Consider the following 17942-nt stretch of genomic DNA (forward strand, 5'->3'; position numbering starts at 1 on the left):
CATCCTGTCCTGTCATTGCCTTTGCCGCAGATATGTTATTATTTCCATCCAAATGCATCTTAGTCATTGGCTTCCCTGTCCTTGAGAGTCTTCCTGTCATTGCAATTCTTTGTACCAGCTCTCGTGTTACCTTCATATGGTGCACCATTTCTTAAATGAGCACTACATCTGTTGAAGTACAACCCATGGAGGTCAGTTGACGTGGGAAGTTTAGGTAGATACTTCAGGTTGAGCAAAAGTAAGAGGTCCGGAAAGTGAGTTTGTATAGGAATTGAGATGGCTCCATCTGCCTAAAAGGCTTCGGAATGTAAGAAGCAGACAGTGAACAGATGATGCTGTCAAGTTTTGTGCTAGTACAGGAGCTTTCTTGATTACAGAGTGTAAAAAGCTCAATAATGTAGGCAAGTTGTCTAGACCTTTTCTTTAGTCCACAAAAAACTGATTTATTTACATTTACATACTGTAATGGGGTTAGACAAACTATGAAGGAAGTTTCACACTCTGCTTTAAACTCATACATGCCCTTTCTATTTTACTTTCTGCTTTCATTTTTCCAGAAACTTTCTATTCTATCCTTTATGTACACATTTTTGTTGTGCTAAATAGATTCTCAGTCTGTCCCCAGATTGGCCTGGGACTTATTATTTAGACCAGATTGGCCTTGAACTCTAGGAATTCTTCCTGCCTTAGTCTCCTGTATGTTGGAGTTGTAGGCAATATTAGGTCTACATCTGCCTTTCTGGTAAAGCTTTCTTGTATAAATTTATCAGGTGTATTTGTGTTACAATAAAAATTGAAATTATAATTTATCTTTTGTAAAGACTTTTCCCCATTTTGGTCACACTATAGAGCAAAAGTCTGTTCCTTATGTGTCACCACTGCAGTGAGGTGATGATCCACAAGATGTCAACACACAGATGTTGATAACTTTGGCTACTGCCTTCTCCCAGAGGTGGGTTTGCTGGACTCCCCAGCAGACTTGCTGCTAAGAACATCTTATTTACTGAAGTTAAGAGTGCTCATTTTATACCAATAAAACATTCTACCTGAATCAAACTTGTCCAAAAGAGTGTGAGTTTCTATGCGACAGTAAATTTTCTAGTATGAACATGTTTAAAGAAAGAAAAAGAAACAGAGAGAATTAACTGTAGTGAAATATTTTATTTAGCCCAAGCATGTGAAATATTAATTTAACATGACGTTATAAGGTTTCCAACGGGCTAGTCTGTTCTGATGCATGGTTCTGATGAAGCTCTCAAAATCACATGTGTACTTTAAATGCAAACACAGGTGACTGCAAACTTACCTCATTTCAGAAACCACATTGGTGACAGTATTGGACAACACATGGATAAAAGAAGAAGACAAAGTAACCAAAACTAATTCTGCTATTTAGAGAAATACAGTTTTTTAAATGCACATTTAGCTTTGTAATAACAGAATGGCTGAATAAACATCCATTTCTTGAACTCTTATTTTCATAATTTCAAACAAAATTTTAAAAAATATCAAATTCCAAACTTGCATACCAATTTATCCCTTAAGAAGGGAAATGAAGCTGGATAGTGGTGGTGCATGCCTTAGGAAGCAGAGGCAGGTGGATTTTTGTGAGTTCAAGGCAAACCTGGTCTATGAGAGCTAGTTTCCAAGACGTGCTCCCAAGCTACAGAGAAATCCTGCCTCGAAAAAAAAAGCAAAACAAACAAAAAAAATGAAATGCTAAATGGGAAGTCAACCCAGTTTGCGAAAATCAGCATGTTTTAGCACTTCTTCTTCTGACGCACCCTCTTCTTCTTTTATAAACATAAAATACAGAAAGAGGAAGTGGGAGAAGTTGGAGGAGGGAAAATTATAATCAAAATACCTTGTATGAAAAAATATATTCAATAAAAGAAAAATGTATAAAGGGAAATAAGAATTGGAAAGTTGGCTCAATTTTAAGAGCACTGACTGGTCTTCTGGAGGACTTAGGTTGGTTTTTCTGCATCCACGTAATGTCTCATCACTGTTTGCTACTCCAACTCTAGTGGATTTGATGCCCTTTTATGGCCTCTGAGAGTATTACATACACGTGTTGCACATACATGCATGGAGGCAAAATACCCATACACATAAAATAAAAATAAAATGTAAAAAAATGACTTAACAAAATGGAAACAAAGATTCTGACCATTCTGGAATTTGTAGAATGTGGGTGTTATTCTAAGGAAGAACTGAAGAAATGTTTTTACTCAGAAATCATCTGTTCTATTAATTCTTCCTAGGTCCTTGCCCAGAAGACTGGTTATGGCATAAAGAAACCTGTTACCTGTTCTCTTCAGAGTCATCTTTCTGGACCCAGAGCCAAGAAACTTGCCTGTCTTTGGATGCTCAGATGCTACAAATTAATAGCGTAGATGATCTGGTGAGTCATTTGCGGTGATGATGATCAGGCTTAGGTTCCTGGGAGAGTGTCTTAGAGTGTTATTGCCCTTAATGGATGCCATGAACATGGCTGTAGTACTGGACCCCGACAAATGGCAACTTTTAGAAGGTCAAATATTTAATTGGACCTGGCTCACATTTTAGAGGTTTAGTTTATTATCAGCATGCAGGAAGCATGGTGGCACACAGGCAGATATGGTGCTGGAGAGGAGCTAGTTCTACATTTGGATCCACAGACAGCAAATAGAGAGTAACAGTGGGCCTTACTTGAGCTTTTGAAACCTCAAAGTCCACCCCTTGTGACATACTTCTTCCAGCAGAGCTACACCTACTCCAACAAAACTCCACTTCCACTCTTGATGAGTCTCTGGGGACATTTTCATTCTAACTACCACAGGAAGGAACACTTGTTTGAGAGGGAAAATAGCTGTTTTTACTGTCTGGTTGCATACTTGGCCTTGGGCATATAGGATGTGTGATTTCAGTAGGCTTCTGTAAACATTGTCATTAAACCACCAAGGGATGCAGAAGATCTTTTGGATAATAAGGTTGATGAATCTAAGGTTAGAGTGGTATCTTTCCACAGAACTTCATCTCACAAGCAACTTCCCATTCCACCTCGCCATTTTGGATGGGATTGCACAGGAAGAAAAAAAACGATCCTTGGCTGTGGGAGAATGGCTCTCCTTTGCGTCCTCACCTGTAAGTCTATTTCTCCTCTTGGTGCACATTGTGAGTGTTCTATTCCTGACTGGACCTGTTTTGAAGCCACTGTCACATGCCACATATGTCCTCTTCCTGTCAGAATGAAGGGTAGGGAATCAATGAAAGTTTGAAGAGGATTTGTTATTTTCCCCTTCAGACCTTCGCTGGCATTATTATTCTAACATTATTCTAACACAATGATGCCACATGTCATTTTTTTTTCCCTTTTCTCCCTACCTGCAGATTTAAGATCAGGGGGATTCCTGCCCAGACGCATCCATCAGGCACCTGTGTGTACATTCAAGAGGGAGCTGTTTTTGCTGACAACTGCATTTTAACTGCATTCAGCATTTGCCAGAAGCAGGCAAAGCTTTTGCTAATGCAATGAATTTAAAGATCCTGGAAGAACAGGAGAAGACCTTGGACTGTTGTTGTGAAATTTAAGCTATTCTTGCCTACTTGAATGTAAAACATGATTTCCCTGACAGCTGTCAGCAAACTACTACCTTCAGTTCACCTCAGCAGAGGCAAGGACCAGAAGCAGAGACTGGGGATCCAGTTGGTTGACATCTTTGTTTCCGACGTTGTGAGTTCAATTGTTTATCCACAGCTTTGCTCTGTCCAAGCCTCCCAGTCAACTTGCAATCCTTCATCCCTTCCCTGTTTTAAATGATGACGCCTGCTTGACCTGAAAAATCAGCCTCCTATACCTCAGAGTGACTTTTGGAGCTGCATGGAAGGCAGAATATAGAGACCCTGCTAAAGTGCAGGCTGAAGGCTCAGGAGGAAGGTGTGTCTGAGAAGCAGAACAGAGGAAAAACAACGCTACAAGCAGGGACTTGTGTCGCTGCTGAAGCCCTAGCTTGATCTTTGTAACTGTGGTCCATCTCCAGACTGCACCATTTACACGTTTGCATTTCTAAATTTTATTTTATGTTTGTAGGGGGTTGCCTACATGTGTTTCTGTTTGCCACATGAGTGCCTGATACTGTTGGAGATCAGAAGTGAGCATACTGTCCCCTTGGAACTGGAATTTACAGATGGTTGTGAGATGTTATATAGGTGATAGGACTTGAACTCGTGTCCTCTGGAAGAACAGTCAGTGTTCTTCATCATGAACTACCTCTCCATTTGCTGTGATCAGTTCTTGCATAAGTTGTTTCTTCATCTTTTCTCTATCAAACAACAGTATTGTGAATTTATCCCTGTAAAATAGTATTGGTTGGAATGGTATAAAATGTGGGCCCAAAGCAAAACCAGACATTTTTCTTTTTAAATTACACATCCTTTGTAGACAACTTCTCCTTGATTGTTATGCTATGATTTAGAAACACATATGACCAAGATGGAAGAAACTAAGTTTTGGGACAAGTTCGTAGAGCAATATGAGTTAGGTATAAAAAATAGTGGGGTTTTTTTTGTTTGTTTTTTTGGAACAGATGGACTTAGAAGCTTCTATTTTCAAAGCTTCCATTCTCCACACACTTCATAGACCCTTCCACTTCAAAGGAAGCATTCCATTGTTTTAGGTAAACAATCGTGTGTGTGTGTGTGTGTGTGTGTGTGTGTGTGTGTGTGTGTGTGTGTGTGTTTATATGATAGCTGCATCCTTGGGGAAATGAGACAGGGATAATTTTTCACTGGCAGATTTTCTGTGTAATGAACTTACACTAAACTGAATTTGTAAATAATGTAAACTGTGGTGATCATATCACCATAGCCAAGGTGATGAGCATATCTGTCACTTTTGTCCCTTCCCAATGCCTCCTCCCTAAAGCAAACACTGATCTGTTTTCAGCTTGCATTTCAAAGAGTTTAGATTTTTTTTTTTATGACAGGGTCTCACTATGTAGCTCTGGCTGACCTGGAATTCATTATGTAGACCAGGCTGATCTCTGACTCAGAGTTTCTCCTGCCTCTGACTCCCAAGTGCTAAGATTAAAGGAGTGCATTGCCACATGTAACTCGAACAGTTTATGTGAATGGAATTACCCGTTATGTGGTTTTGGTCCAGCTTTTTTTTTTTTTTTCACTTGGTGCTATTATTTTGATAGGCATGTATTTCCACCTCAGTGTTTTCATCAGTTTCTCATTCATTTTCAATGTTAAGCATTCCACTACGGGTACAAACTGTTCATTGTTTATCTGTGTACTTGTTGATGTCATTTGGGTTGTTTAAGGTTGGGTTCACTTACTAATAAAGCTGCTACAAATGACCATGAGCAAGTCTTTGTCTAAACCCAGAATCTGATTTCTCAGATAAGCACCCACAAGTGTGATGTTCAGTGCATGAAGTACATAGAAATAAGGTTAGTGATTAGAGAAACTGCTGAACGTTTTTCCAAAGTTAAAGCACTGAACTTTGAACCAGTTCCTTTTCATCTGCACTGTAACTCAGTATGGTCAATATCATCACTTTCACCAATCTTTTTGAAAATATTAATTTTTAGATTTTACTTTATCTGTAATAGTTCTTTCCTTGAATGTATGTTTCTGTATCACATGCATGCCTGCCACCAGAGGAGGTCAGAAGAGGGCACTGTATCTTCTAGAACTGGAGTTACAGATGATTGTGAGCCTATCCCTCATAGTCCTGGGAACAGAGTCCAGGTCCTCTGGAAGCACAGCCAGCTTTCTTACCTCCTGAGCCATTTCTCCAGCACTTTCGCTATTCTTATAGGTATACAACCACAGATAGTTGAGGTTTTTAATTTGAGTTCTTAAACTGCAAATAATCCTGTATTTATTTTCATGTTGTTATTTATCTGTACATTTTCTAAGAAAAAATAACTGGGGACATATGTTGAGAATTTTGTTTTTAATCTGAAGTATTTTTACATATTGAGAATAAAAACAGCCTGACATGAAATAAAATATTTTGTTTGTTTCTATTTCTGGGAAGAGGCACCATGAACACAGTAACTCTTATAAAGGAAAACATTTAATTAGGTGTCTTATAGTTTCGGAGGTGTAGTTTGTTACTATTGTATCAGGACATGGCCACAAACAGGCAGACATAGGGCTGGGAAAGGAGCTGAGAGTGGAGAAGGAGCTACATCTTGACTGGCAGGCAACAGGGGAAAGGTTTGAGACACTGGGCATGGCTTGAGCACATATGAGACCTCAAACAAAGCCCGCCTCCACAGTGACACACTTCCTCACACAAGGCCAAACCTACCCCAACAAAGGTACTACCTCCTAATAGTATTACTCACTATAAGGGTTGTGGGGCAAATATGTTCAACTACCACAGTTTGTTTATTTGTTGTTTTAGTTACAGCTTGTCTTTTATTGCTTTTTAAAATAGACATCGCAAAACAGACATTTTTAATTTTAATAAAATCTGTTTTGTAGTGATATTTTATTTGTAAATTAATAAGTAAAGCTTACCCAAAGATCAGAGAGTAAAACAGCCGCACTGATCTGCCATACCAATGAGGCAGTGGTGGCACACATCTTTAATCCCTGTAGCCACACTATTTGCCATAGAAATGGGGCAGTAGTGGTGCACCCCTTTAATCCTAGCACTGGAGAACAATTTAAAATGGGAGAGGAGACAGGTTTCACTCTCAGTCTCATTCTGAGGATTTCTATGGGCAGGATCGCCATTTTCAGACTGAGGTAGAGTTAAGAGTCAGTGGTTGGCTACTTTGCTTTTCTGGTCTTCAGGTTGAACCCCAATATCTGTCTCTAGGATTTTATTAATCATACATCATAGTTTTCATATTTCAGCCATTATTTCTACGTGCTCACTGCTTAATTCAACACTACAAAACTTTTTATTATGCATTTGGTCCAGAAAGTTTTTGGTTCCAGGTTTTACCTTGAGGTCTATGACTGTTTTGGATTCTTTGCAGGCCGTGCAGTAAAGTTCCTAGTTTGGAATGTGGACATCCAATTGTTTCAACAGCCTAGTGGGGTTGCTGTGCTTTACTGTTTTCACATGCTCTGTCCCACTGGCTTCTCTGTGTGTTGTCCTACCATGACCTCTGCACTATTTTGAATACTATATTTTTATAATAAACTTTGAAATCGTGCAGTGATGATACTTGAACTATAGCCTTATCCAATGCAGTTTCAGCTGATTTGTGCTACTGTGTTTCCGATGCTCAGTTTTGAACTGGCTCATCAACCACATAAAACCTTTTTTTTGAATCTATAATTTTAAAAGAGCTAAAACCTTAAAATAACTAATTCATAGCCAGACATGGTGGTATACATCTTTTAATCCAGTACTTGTAGGTAGAAGCAAGTAACTTAATCACTATGAATCTAAGGCCAAGCCACGACTGCAAAGTGAGATCCTATCTCAAAATAAAATAAACAAAATAAAAAAACCACTGATTTCCAAACAAAGCATGTTTACCCGCACATTCTACATATTCTTTTGAGCTCTCTGGACAATGTTTTGTATTTTCTGTACAGGTTTCTTGCACATTACAGACTGCTATGTATTTCATACTTCTCAAACTACTGTAGGTAGAATTGCTACTTACAATTTTGATTTATAAGTATTTGTTGTTAGTGTTTGAGAACAATGGATTTTATATTAGTGTATTCTGAGGCCTTGGTAAACTCATTCCATTGTTCTCAAAGCTTTCGTCCATATGCTGCTGGAATTTCAGCACAGGTAATCTAAACATACTCAATACTTCATGCTTTCACAAACAGCTACATTTTGACCTTGACCTTAGGTCACTAAACCTTAAGCATGGTGCCAACTATATGTTTTTCCTAAATGGTCTTTGTCATTTTAAAAATTAAGTTACTTCTTAAACAGTTTTATTTTATAATAATGTATGTGTTTCTGTATGTGTACATGTGAGTACCTGTATACTTGTGTGTGTGTTATGTGTCTGTCTGTCTGTGTGCATTATGCATTTGTTTGTATGAGTAGACACATGTTATGTGGGTATGCTGGTACATTCAGATGCCAGCAGAGAGACTCTCTAGTTCATGTGACATAGTCTCTAACTGAACATAGAGTTCACAGATTACATTGGCAGGCCATCAAATCCTAAATATACTGTTATCTCTGCTCCCTACCCTGCCACAGCCAGTTACAGGCACATGCTAGCTCACCCAGTCTTTACACAGTGCTGGGGATCTCAACTCTGGCAGTTGTTTCTTGTGCTATGCATTTTTATCTCTAAAAGTTTTTCATCATGTGATATATTTTCTAAATTTTTTTCTATATTCATTATAAGTATGTTATGTGTGTGTGTGTGTCTGTGTGTGTGTGTGTCTGTGTGTGTCTGTGTATGTTTGGGGCAGGAGGTGCTCACCCATGCAGATGCACAGGGATGGAGACCTGATTTGATGGTGAGTATCTTCAGTTACTTCCCTTTCTTACTTTTGGAGAGGTTCTCCCATTGGACATGGACCTTTGCTTTTATCTAGACTGCTTGCCCAGAAGGCTTCAGGGATTCTCCTGCTTCTGCCCTCCTATAGTAAAGTTGTAGGCCAAAGCCATCTGCCGGGGATCCAAACTCAGTTCCCTAGGCTTTCATAGAAACACTTTACCCCCATAGCCACCTCCCAGCCTTCACTGATACAGTTTTATGACAAATAATTTACCATTGCTACCCCCTCATAGGATTACTTCTTTACTGGGGGATGAAAAGCCAAAACCAAAAGATCAAACATGTAAAAAACAAAAACAGAACAAAACAGCAGTAACAGGGTGCTAGAACTATACAACCCAGTTTGGATTCAAGCGCACCCAGACTATGGTCGCAATCCCTAGTGAGGTGCCTGAGAGCAGCAAATCTGGGAAGGGAATAGGAGTGAGGAAAGACAGGTAGAAAGGGATCCCCTAGGTTTCCGGATGATGTTACTTCCATTTCTACAGTGACTGTGAAGATTGACAGACCATTAGCTCCCTCTGTTTTCCCACTCCCTTCCTCACTCCTCTCCTTCTTCCCTTTACCTTCCTTTTTTCCCTTCCCTTCCTTCCCCTTCCTTGACCTTGGACTGTATTGCTGATGAACTATGGTGGTCCTGCACAGACCTCTCAGTCTTTGTGTTCTTCCTTCTCTTGTACTAGCCTGTGAACTTTTGGTGTCTTTGTGTCTCCAAAGCCCTCAGCTCAAGGAGTTTCCCAGAACACTCTTACAGTCCTGCCCTCTTGGTGACCTGGACACATTCTAAGCCTGCTAAGTTGTATAATCACAGAGCCTACTTTGTTTCCTTTTCATCTTTCTTACTGTCTATCCTAGCTTGCTGTTCACCGTTTTGAAAATGCCTAGTCTATGTACTGTGTCTGTTTTAGTTTTGAATGGAAGGCATACACAATACTCACCGATCCATCCTGACTTTTGACAAAAGTCCAAGGTAAAGATATATTTATGTTGGGGAGAGAGCACCGAACAAATTTATCCATCTGAAAACATAAATAAGCTGAAAAAAAAATAAGCTAGAGTCTAAGACTGAAGGATGAATTTCTTAGCTGTCTGGTGCAGTTGCTATTCCAAAGCTAATGATGGAGCTATCTCCTGCAGCCCCGCTGCTGCCAAATAAATCCTCACTGCTGTTCCCACAATCTTCATAGACCCTTTCCCATCATTGCTTGAGCTTCTTTTCTGAAGCAGCTTCTCTGGTCTAGGATATCCTGGTTTTCTCCGTCAGTTCATACACTGAATACTGATCCCAATTCTTGGCTTTGCTCCTGTTCTTGATATTATTTAAATCAGGTTTCAGCTACAGTTCTTTCCCTGTGGCTCCTTTATGCCCTAGGGTTGAGACTCTTCTTTTACATTTTTAAAGTGGAAATAAAAATACATACTCAGTAGAGTGTAATCAGCTTGCAAATTTTTGAACATTTATCCTTTTTCAGAGAAAGTTTGCTGACTGCTGGTGCAAATTTGTTGTTTCCGCATTTATTTCTTTAATGAAAAAATAGAGTGAGCATGCTGGCTTTGCACTGGCTCTGATGTCAGCCTGAGTTCAGGTTCAGCTGCTGACTTCCTCAATTATAAAGGGAACCTACTGACTATCATGATGCTTTCCCTTCTTCAAGCGAAAAACAAGACTAACATCCCTTGCTACCTCATAGCTATCTGAGAATCTCTAAGGTTTATGGAGAGCTTTCAGTGCCTAGAATGTGATGAGTTCAAGAGATCTCAGCTCTCTCTGCTCTTTCTTTGTTGGTTTCATCTTTATAGCATCCTACAGATGTTCTTTCCTTTTTAGCAGATTCTGAAATTTTTATGCACGGTGAGCAAATAACCTAAATATATTTACTTGGGCTTAGCACTATGTATAAATGTTATCTGGGAGTCTTATATTGGAAGATGCTATCTTACACAGTGCACACACACACACACACACACACACACAATGTGGGAGGCATCTCTTATTTTTTATTGTAGCTTATGCTGGGATTTCTTAGGGCTTTACAGGACGTTTGGTTCAATAGAGGAACAGATGGTATACAAGTGCGCACATCTTCAAAGACTGAATTGCCTCAGAGGATTTCACCCAGCAAAGCTGAATTGCTCTGGCTGGTAACATGAGCAGAACAGATGCACTTTCCTGTATCTACCACTAGTTTATTTTCATAACTTATCAAGTAAGTTGAATACATTGAACATTTTAATCTTGAAGCTATTCTTGGGAGGCTGAGGGAGAATGGTTGCTGTGAGTTTACAGACAGCTCAGGCTACCTAATGAATTCTAGGCCAGCCTGGGCTACAGAGTCAGATTCTGTCTCGACAAACCATATCAAATAAAAATAAAGTATCCAAATAAGGATACTTAATTTTTCAAAAAAATTACATTTATTTATTTCCTCTGCATTTTTGGTTCTGTGTGGGCACGTGCCACGGCACACACGCATGGAGGTCTGAGGACAGCCTGTGGCAGTCCATCCTCTTCTTCCTCTCTAGAATCAAATTCAAGTCATCAGACTTGGCAGTCGAGTCATCTCACCACTTCTCAAAGGCACCATCTTTGTACCCGAAGCTACTTTGTAAATCCTCTCAAGCTCTCCCCTCCATGTCAGCGTCACCCCATGAGGGGCAAAGCATTAAGCTGTGGATGACAACGTCAACCACAAAACCGACAGTGTTCCGGTTTTCTTGGAACAAGTAGGGAAAAAAAAAAAAAAACCAAAAAAACAACGAGAGTAGAGTGAGGGTTTGGTTTGTAAGGAATGAAGCAGTTTTGTCATCCATTGACTTGTGTGTGGGCTTGGAGTAATCTGGGCTTCTACAGTTATTAAAGCTTCCTTTGGTTATAACATATTGAAACTTAATGGTCCGTGTTAAGGCTGACCAACAGTCGCATGCCTCAGCACTTCCTAAGTTGTCTAACCTCATTATGAGCACTCCCTGCAGTTCATTTATAATTTAGCATTTACAGAATAAGCAAATCAATAGTACTATGAATAATTTAAGCCCAATAAAGCATCCCGTAACACTGGCAACAGGAATCTATCTCAATATAGTCATATGTGTCAAACCACCTGAGTTTGATAAGCTGTTTGTTAAGACTGTGCATAAAGCACTATCTCGCTTGGCTTCAATTTCAAAGTTAAGTGGTTTTATTTTTTAAAAAAACCAATCATTATACCGTTTTAGAAATTATACAGAATGCTTAATATGTGATTTTAAGAACCTGTCTGGAGCAAGATATGGGAACACATACCTTCAATGTTTAAATTCCGGAGGATGAAGCAGAATGAGAGCTCTGAGTCAAGGCTAACCTAGGCTATGTGTCTGCATTTCCTGGCTAGTTTGAACAGTCAATTTGATAGATCTGAAAGTTATTTGGGAAGAAAAAAGTTTGCTGAGGAATTGCTAGATCAGATTGGCCTAGTAAGACAGCTTGTAGGAGGACTCAGCCCACAGTGGGCAGCAGCTTCCCTAGGCATGGGCTCCAGAACTGCATAAGAAGGCTAGTAAGCAAACAGAAAGCAAGATACATTTTTTTCTTTCTGCCCGTCTATAGCTGTGGTATGACTAAATGCCTAATTTTCTGCCTTAATTCCAAATCAGTGATAGACAGTAACCTGAAACTCTAAGTCAAATAAACCCTTTTCTCCCCTAAGTTACCCTAACAGCAACAGAAAAAAAACTAGAATATTGGGCTACAGTGTAAGACCCTGTCTCCACAACAACAGAAAAAGCATTTGGGATGGAGAGGCTGGAAAACTATGAGTTTGAGTCTGTCATGGTCTATATAGTGAGTTCCAGGATAGCCAGGGCTATGTAGTAAGACCCTGCCTGAAAAGCAAAACGAATAAAATCTGACTATATATTTCAGTAACTTAGATAACAAAGCGATTGTATCAAATATTTTGCTTTTCCTTTATTCAAATCAGTCTTTAGGAAAAATATGGATTAGAATTCTTTCATTCGTAGTTCATTTATTCATTCACTCACTCGCCAAATGATGCTTAGTGAGAATTAATTCTAAAGAGAATTTTTCTATAACATGAACAGTGTAGACAGCAATAGAGATACACAGAGACTATTCCCATGTTTCTCAGAGCTATTGTTGAGGAAGAGAAATAATTTGAAATAACTACATTTATATAATTGCATTCAATTAACACAGGGAAGCAATTACTTTAGATCTTTGGAACCGATAATAAATAAGACAAGTATAGACAAATATTTTTTAGCATCACAACTTGTAAATTGAGAGCAGGGATTAAAAATTAGAAATAAAATAGGCATACACAGCTAAGGCAAAGAAAGCTACATATGTCTAAAACAAACAAAAACTTTTAAAACCCATGACTGTGATGAGGAAACAGCAGCCGTTCACCCCAATTCCGGTTCTACATGCTTAAATTCTGCAACTTTACTCTCCCCGCCCCCTTCCACCACCCCCACCACCCCCACAGCTGATGAGGTTTAGTTTCTATTTTGGCTTGAAATTCCTAAAATAAGGCTGTAGATGGCGCCATCACTTTAACTGTTGCTGTGAGACTTTGCTAAACATTTTGGTTTATTCCTTCCAGCCTGGCTTAGACCACACTTCATTGGCAATCTACTCTCCTTCATCAGTTCTCTCTCTCTCTCTCTCTCTCTCTCTCTCTCTCTCTCTCTCTCTCTCTCTCTCTCTTTTTTTCAGCGTACAAGGATCTTGATAGACATTTTCGCAGGAGGAATCCAGCACAGAAACTGAAGTACTTGAAAGTCACTCAGTCTCTCCACAGCAGGTGCAGGAGAAAGGACACCACCACCCGCTGTGTCTCTGGATCCTGAACTTAGAAGTTGCACCAGGGATTTATTTACACTGTGATTCGATGCCCGCTCCCGTCTCTAAGAACACCAAGTGAATCTCTGCCAATATTTTAAGCTCAGTTACTTTCTTCTAAATAAAACTGTATATTTGAAATCCTCACATAAAGGGCAAAAGGCACCCGGGGTGCTGCTGTTGACTCAACTAGGACAGTCCAGAGACCTTCCTGGGGGCTATCTGGCACCACATCCCGCTTAACTATGAAAGTAAGAGCACAGAAAGTGAAAACAAAGCATTTGCCTGATCAATGGACTGCCAGTGATATATTAAAAGTGATTGCAGTGGGTTGGGGGGGGGGGATGCACCGTGAGCAGAAGGATGAAGGACACAGTACAGGTCAGCCAAATCCCGAAAATAAATATGCAGGAAAAACCCACTCCACATTGTCCATGGGTACCCAAACATCACATCATATTCGAAAACCACGACACAGTTATGACTTTCAATTAAATGTAAGACAAACGTTAAAACTAAATGAATTACATACCTATTACCACTAACAATACAAAAGTAAAACAAAAATTAAATAAATAAAATGCTTTCTAGCATCTGCTATTCTTTCTTCAATCCTACTTACCTTCCCCAGGCAATTTAGAGACAGCCAGCTGTAATATGGGACAGAAGCTGAAATTGTCGAGAGTTCAGCATGATGACTTCCACCAGCAGGATGATTCCTTTCCTGTCTGGCTCCAGACACACTGAACTCAGAATACATGGAAAGACAGAATGCTCTTCCTTTTCAGGGTTATAGACTGAACCACACAATGCCATCGACCTGACCAGACTATGCAGTTTAGGTGACAACAGAGGAGATTATACGTTATTGCTTTTGAAGCATTATCATTTATTTTTATATCAGGTATAGATAGATGATATTTTAGAAGTGTCTTTCAATGTGTAACCCAGGCTGGTCTTGAAATTGCAATCCTCTCACCTCAGTCTCTCAGGTGCTGAGGTTACAAGCAGGTGACGCCAAGCTTAAGTTTGTGGCGGATTCTACAGAGTGAAGTAGGAAAGGTAATAAGGGAGACTAAAGAAAAACGACTCCTATGGATGGAGGCTTCATGAAGTCCACCGTTTTGTATGCCAACCTAAAAATGAGAAAAAAGAGAATTATCAACTGAAGAATAGTAACTGTTACTGATATTTTAAAGTATCTTTTCTTTGATATTTATAGACATATAAATGTACAAATAAACTTATACATTTAATCAACATGTATTTATTGAAAGCCTATGATGAATAAAAAATTCTTAATTTCCTAGGAAATATCACTGTGACTAACAGGAGTAAGATTCTTAATTCTTAGAGGCAGTTTTTAGCTTTTTTTTTGTTTGACACTTTCACGCATTTGTATGATAAAATGTAGTTATTTTCGTGCCTCATCAGCCTATCTTACCTCATTATCCCTCACAAGAGCCCATTTTCTCAACAACCCTCTCCTATTTTCATGTCCTTTTCTCATGTATGACCCACCTGTTGTGGGATGTCTGTCTTACTGCATATGTGTTGCTTTTATTGATCGATGAATAAAGCTGGTTAAGTCAATGACTTAGCATATTAAAGCCAGGCGGGAAATCAGGAGAGAGATAGATAGATAGAGAGAGAGAGAGAGAGAGAGAGAGAGAGAGAGAGAAGGAAGAGTCAAGGAGATGCTATGTAGCTGCCAAATGACAGAGATGCTGGAACCTGATTGGTAGGCCATAACCTTGTGGTAATACATAGATTAATAGAAATGGGTTAATTTAAGATGTAAGAACTAGCTAGGAATATACCTAAGCTATTGAGCTATTGGCAAACAGTACTGTAATTAATATCATTCTTGTGTGATTATTCTGGTTTGGGCGATTGGGAAATGAACGAGCAGTCTCCATTTACATCCACTTATAGCTTTTTTTTTCCTCTTTGGGGCCTGCCACTCAGCTCCAAAATAGATACATGGAGACTTATTCTTACTTATGAATACCTGGCCTTAGCTTGGCTTTTTTCTAGCCAGCCTTTCTAACTTAAATTATCCCATTTTTCTTTAACTATGTTTTGTTTCTGGACTTCTTAACCTTTTTTTTTTAATTCTATATATCTTTTTTTCTTAATCCGTGTCTGGTTGTGTGGCTGGCCACTTGCATCCTCCTCTTCTTCTCCTTTCCCCACTCCTCATTTCTCTCCTTCTTCTCTCAAGCCTGGATTTCTCCCCCTGTTTATTCTCTCTGCCTGGAAGCTCTGCCTATCCTTTCTTCTGCCTGTCTATTGACCATTCAGCTCTTTATTAGACCAATTAAGTGTTTTAAGCAGGGAAAAAAAAACACAGCTTTACAGAGTTAAACAAATGCAACATAAAAGAATGCAACACACCTTTGCCTCTTCAAACAAAAGTTCCACAGCATAAACAAATGTAACTCTGTTGTGGTATCTTGTTTGTACTCTAACAAATAAAGCTTGCTTGAAGATTAGAGGGCAGAGCTATCCAGTAGTTAATCATGGAGGTCTGGAGGTCTCTACAGACAGACATGAAGTGATATGGATGGGCAGAGAGATAAATACAAGGAGAAAGGAGACAGGATGTCTGCCTCTTTTAAGCTGACGAGTTAGCAAAGGTAAGAGTTGACTGTGATTTGCCCCACTGTCTCTCTGATCTTTCAGCATTGACCCCAGTATCTGGCTCTGGATTTTTACTACTAAGATCAATTAGAACTAGTGCAGCAATAACACATATTAAATTAATGCTCCCAGCACCCGCTGAGTTTAATTAATTAGTGACAACTGAAGGGAACTTGGCAGGGGCTAGTTGCTTACATTTTCTTTTCTGTGTTTTCGTGGAAAATGAGGATGTTCTTTCCATCTAGACACAGAAAGAGGATCTCCTCCTCCCTCTTTCTCACATGAAGATCTTATGGCCTGTGGCAGGGGTGATCTTCCTCTTTGTATTGTTTCTCAGATGTCAACATGTCTTATCTTGGGGTGCAATGTTCTACATCTCATCACACTGCTTCACAAAGATTGCAGTATGAATTGAATGGCTAATAGATGTTGAAAATAAATAGACAAGACCCCTATACAACAACTTCATAAACAGACAGTAAGACTGTTGTGGGAGACAAGGAAAAAGACAGAACCTCACCTAATTATGGTCCACTAAGTGCTCTATCATCTCCATCCTTCTTAGACCTTGAGAAATAGTTGCTCATTATCATATAACGACTGCTCCTAACTTCACCGGTACACCTGGAAGACCCACAAGTAACTTTAGAAGGCTTTATTCCTAGGAAGGATGGGTCCAATATGTTCAGGTACCTACACAAGCAAGCTTGATGCTGGTAGTGTTGCTAACTTTTCAAGTCAGAGCTGACTTTGCTGTTTCGTGGTAAGGAGGACTGATGAATGTTTGAAATCCTGTCTCAAAACACAAAACAAACAAAAAGCCAACTTGGCAGTTTGTGGTAGGTGAATCCATTCTTACAGCAGTTAGGTATGGAGTTTGTAATACAGTATCTTTTCTCTGACCTTGGTGTAACAAGTCCACTGACCTGAACAGTTCCTCAAGGGCAAGCATTCAGGGACATCATCCTTGCTCTCCTGTCAGTTGGAGGTGAATGCATTGCTTCAAGGTCTGTCACTGACTCATGTCATAAAGATGAAAAGTTCCTGAGTTTAACAAGTGCCATGGACAAGCCTGGGTGAAGACTCACTTTGGCTACCCCTTCACCGCACAACTTCTCATTAGCACCCTGTAGCATTGAAATGGCTTCAGATTTTGTTTTGTGGACTCTGACTTCAGTTCATATTAGACCTTCTTCTCCATTGCAAACAGTAATTCTTCAATTAACCTATCCTCATTACGTTGATGTCCTCCTTGTTTACCTATGGCAGTAACCAAATGATGAAAACCAAACCATTTCCAAATTGAATTTGATCACTTTGCATTAACCTGTGAATTGAAAGAAAGAAAGCGAAAAATTTTCCAGACATGTAGCTTTAGGTTTCAGACTTAGATTGTCCCTAAACTATGTCTTACATTGTAAGAATCTAGAAAAGAAAGGGCAGTGCCACAGAAAGCTAGGGCAAACCTTAAAGACAGAGGAGACTTTGTTCCAGTTCCTTGTTCTAGTTTTAAAATTCCCATTGTCTGAGTATACATATTTTTTTTCTTCTCATTTGAGAATAATAGAACTAATATACATGCTTACATAGAATTCTTAGAGGTCTGAGATGAAATGAGAAAGCACGTGTGCTTAATAGTACCTAAGACAGAGTAGTTGCCGATAAATATTTACTCCTATATATTTTTAATCCATGACAAGACTCAGAGAGAATAATTTGTTGTCTGTTGCTGGAATAACGTCCTTTTGATGCTTGCCTATGGTTTCCTTCATTAGGCAATGAGTTTTTGTGGATAATCCTTCTGCAAGCATTGCTGGCTCCTCCAGTTGTGAAGTATTTAATATATATATATGGAATAAATGCACACACCCAAAAATGTGTGCACACATCTATAGAAGTGTGCATGCAAGCAGAATTCTAACAAACCAATGATGAACTCAAGGCACCAAATTTCTTAACAGTTT

General features: G+C 39.3%; 1 protein-coding gene across 2 annotated transcripts in view; it reads left to right on the forward strand.

Annotated features, from left to right (window-relative positions):
- The window catches only part of Olr1 (oxidized low density lipoprotein receptor 1), a 15691-nt gene extending 9688 nt beyond the window's left edge, over nucleotides 1-6003 (forward strand). For both annotated transcript variants that reach the window (XM_087904089.1, XM_087904090.1), the window contains 3 exons: nucleotides 2265-2404; nucleotides 3011-3126; nucleotides 3373-6003. In XM_087904089.1, the coding sequence (XP_087760215.1) occupies nucleotides 2265-2404; nucleotides 3011-3126; nucleotides 3373-3517 (401 nt within the window). In that variant the 3' untranslated portion in view covers nucleotides 3518-6003. The remainder of the gene's footprint in view (nucleotides 1-2264; nucleotides 2405-3010; nucleotides 3127-3372) is intronic.
- The last annotated feature ends 11939 nt before the right edge of the window (nucleotides 6004-17942 follow it).

The sequence above is a fragment of the Myodes glareolus genome, chromosome 3, assembly GCF_982192425.1.
Source record: "Myodes glareolus chromosome 3, mMyoGla1.1, whole genome shotgun sequence".
In the NCBI taxonomy this organism is placed as follows: domain Eukaryota; kingdom Metazoa; phylum Chordata; class Mammalia; order Rodentia; family Cricetidae; genus Myodes; species Myodes glareolus.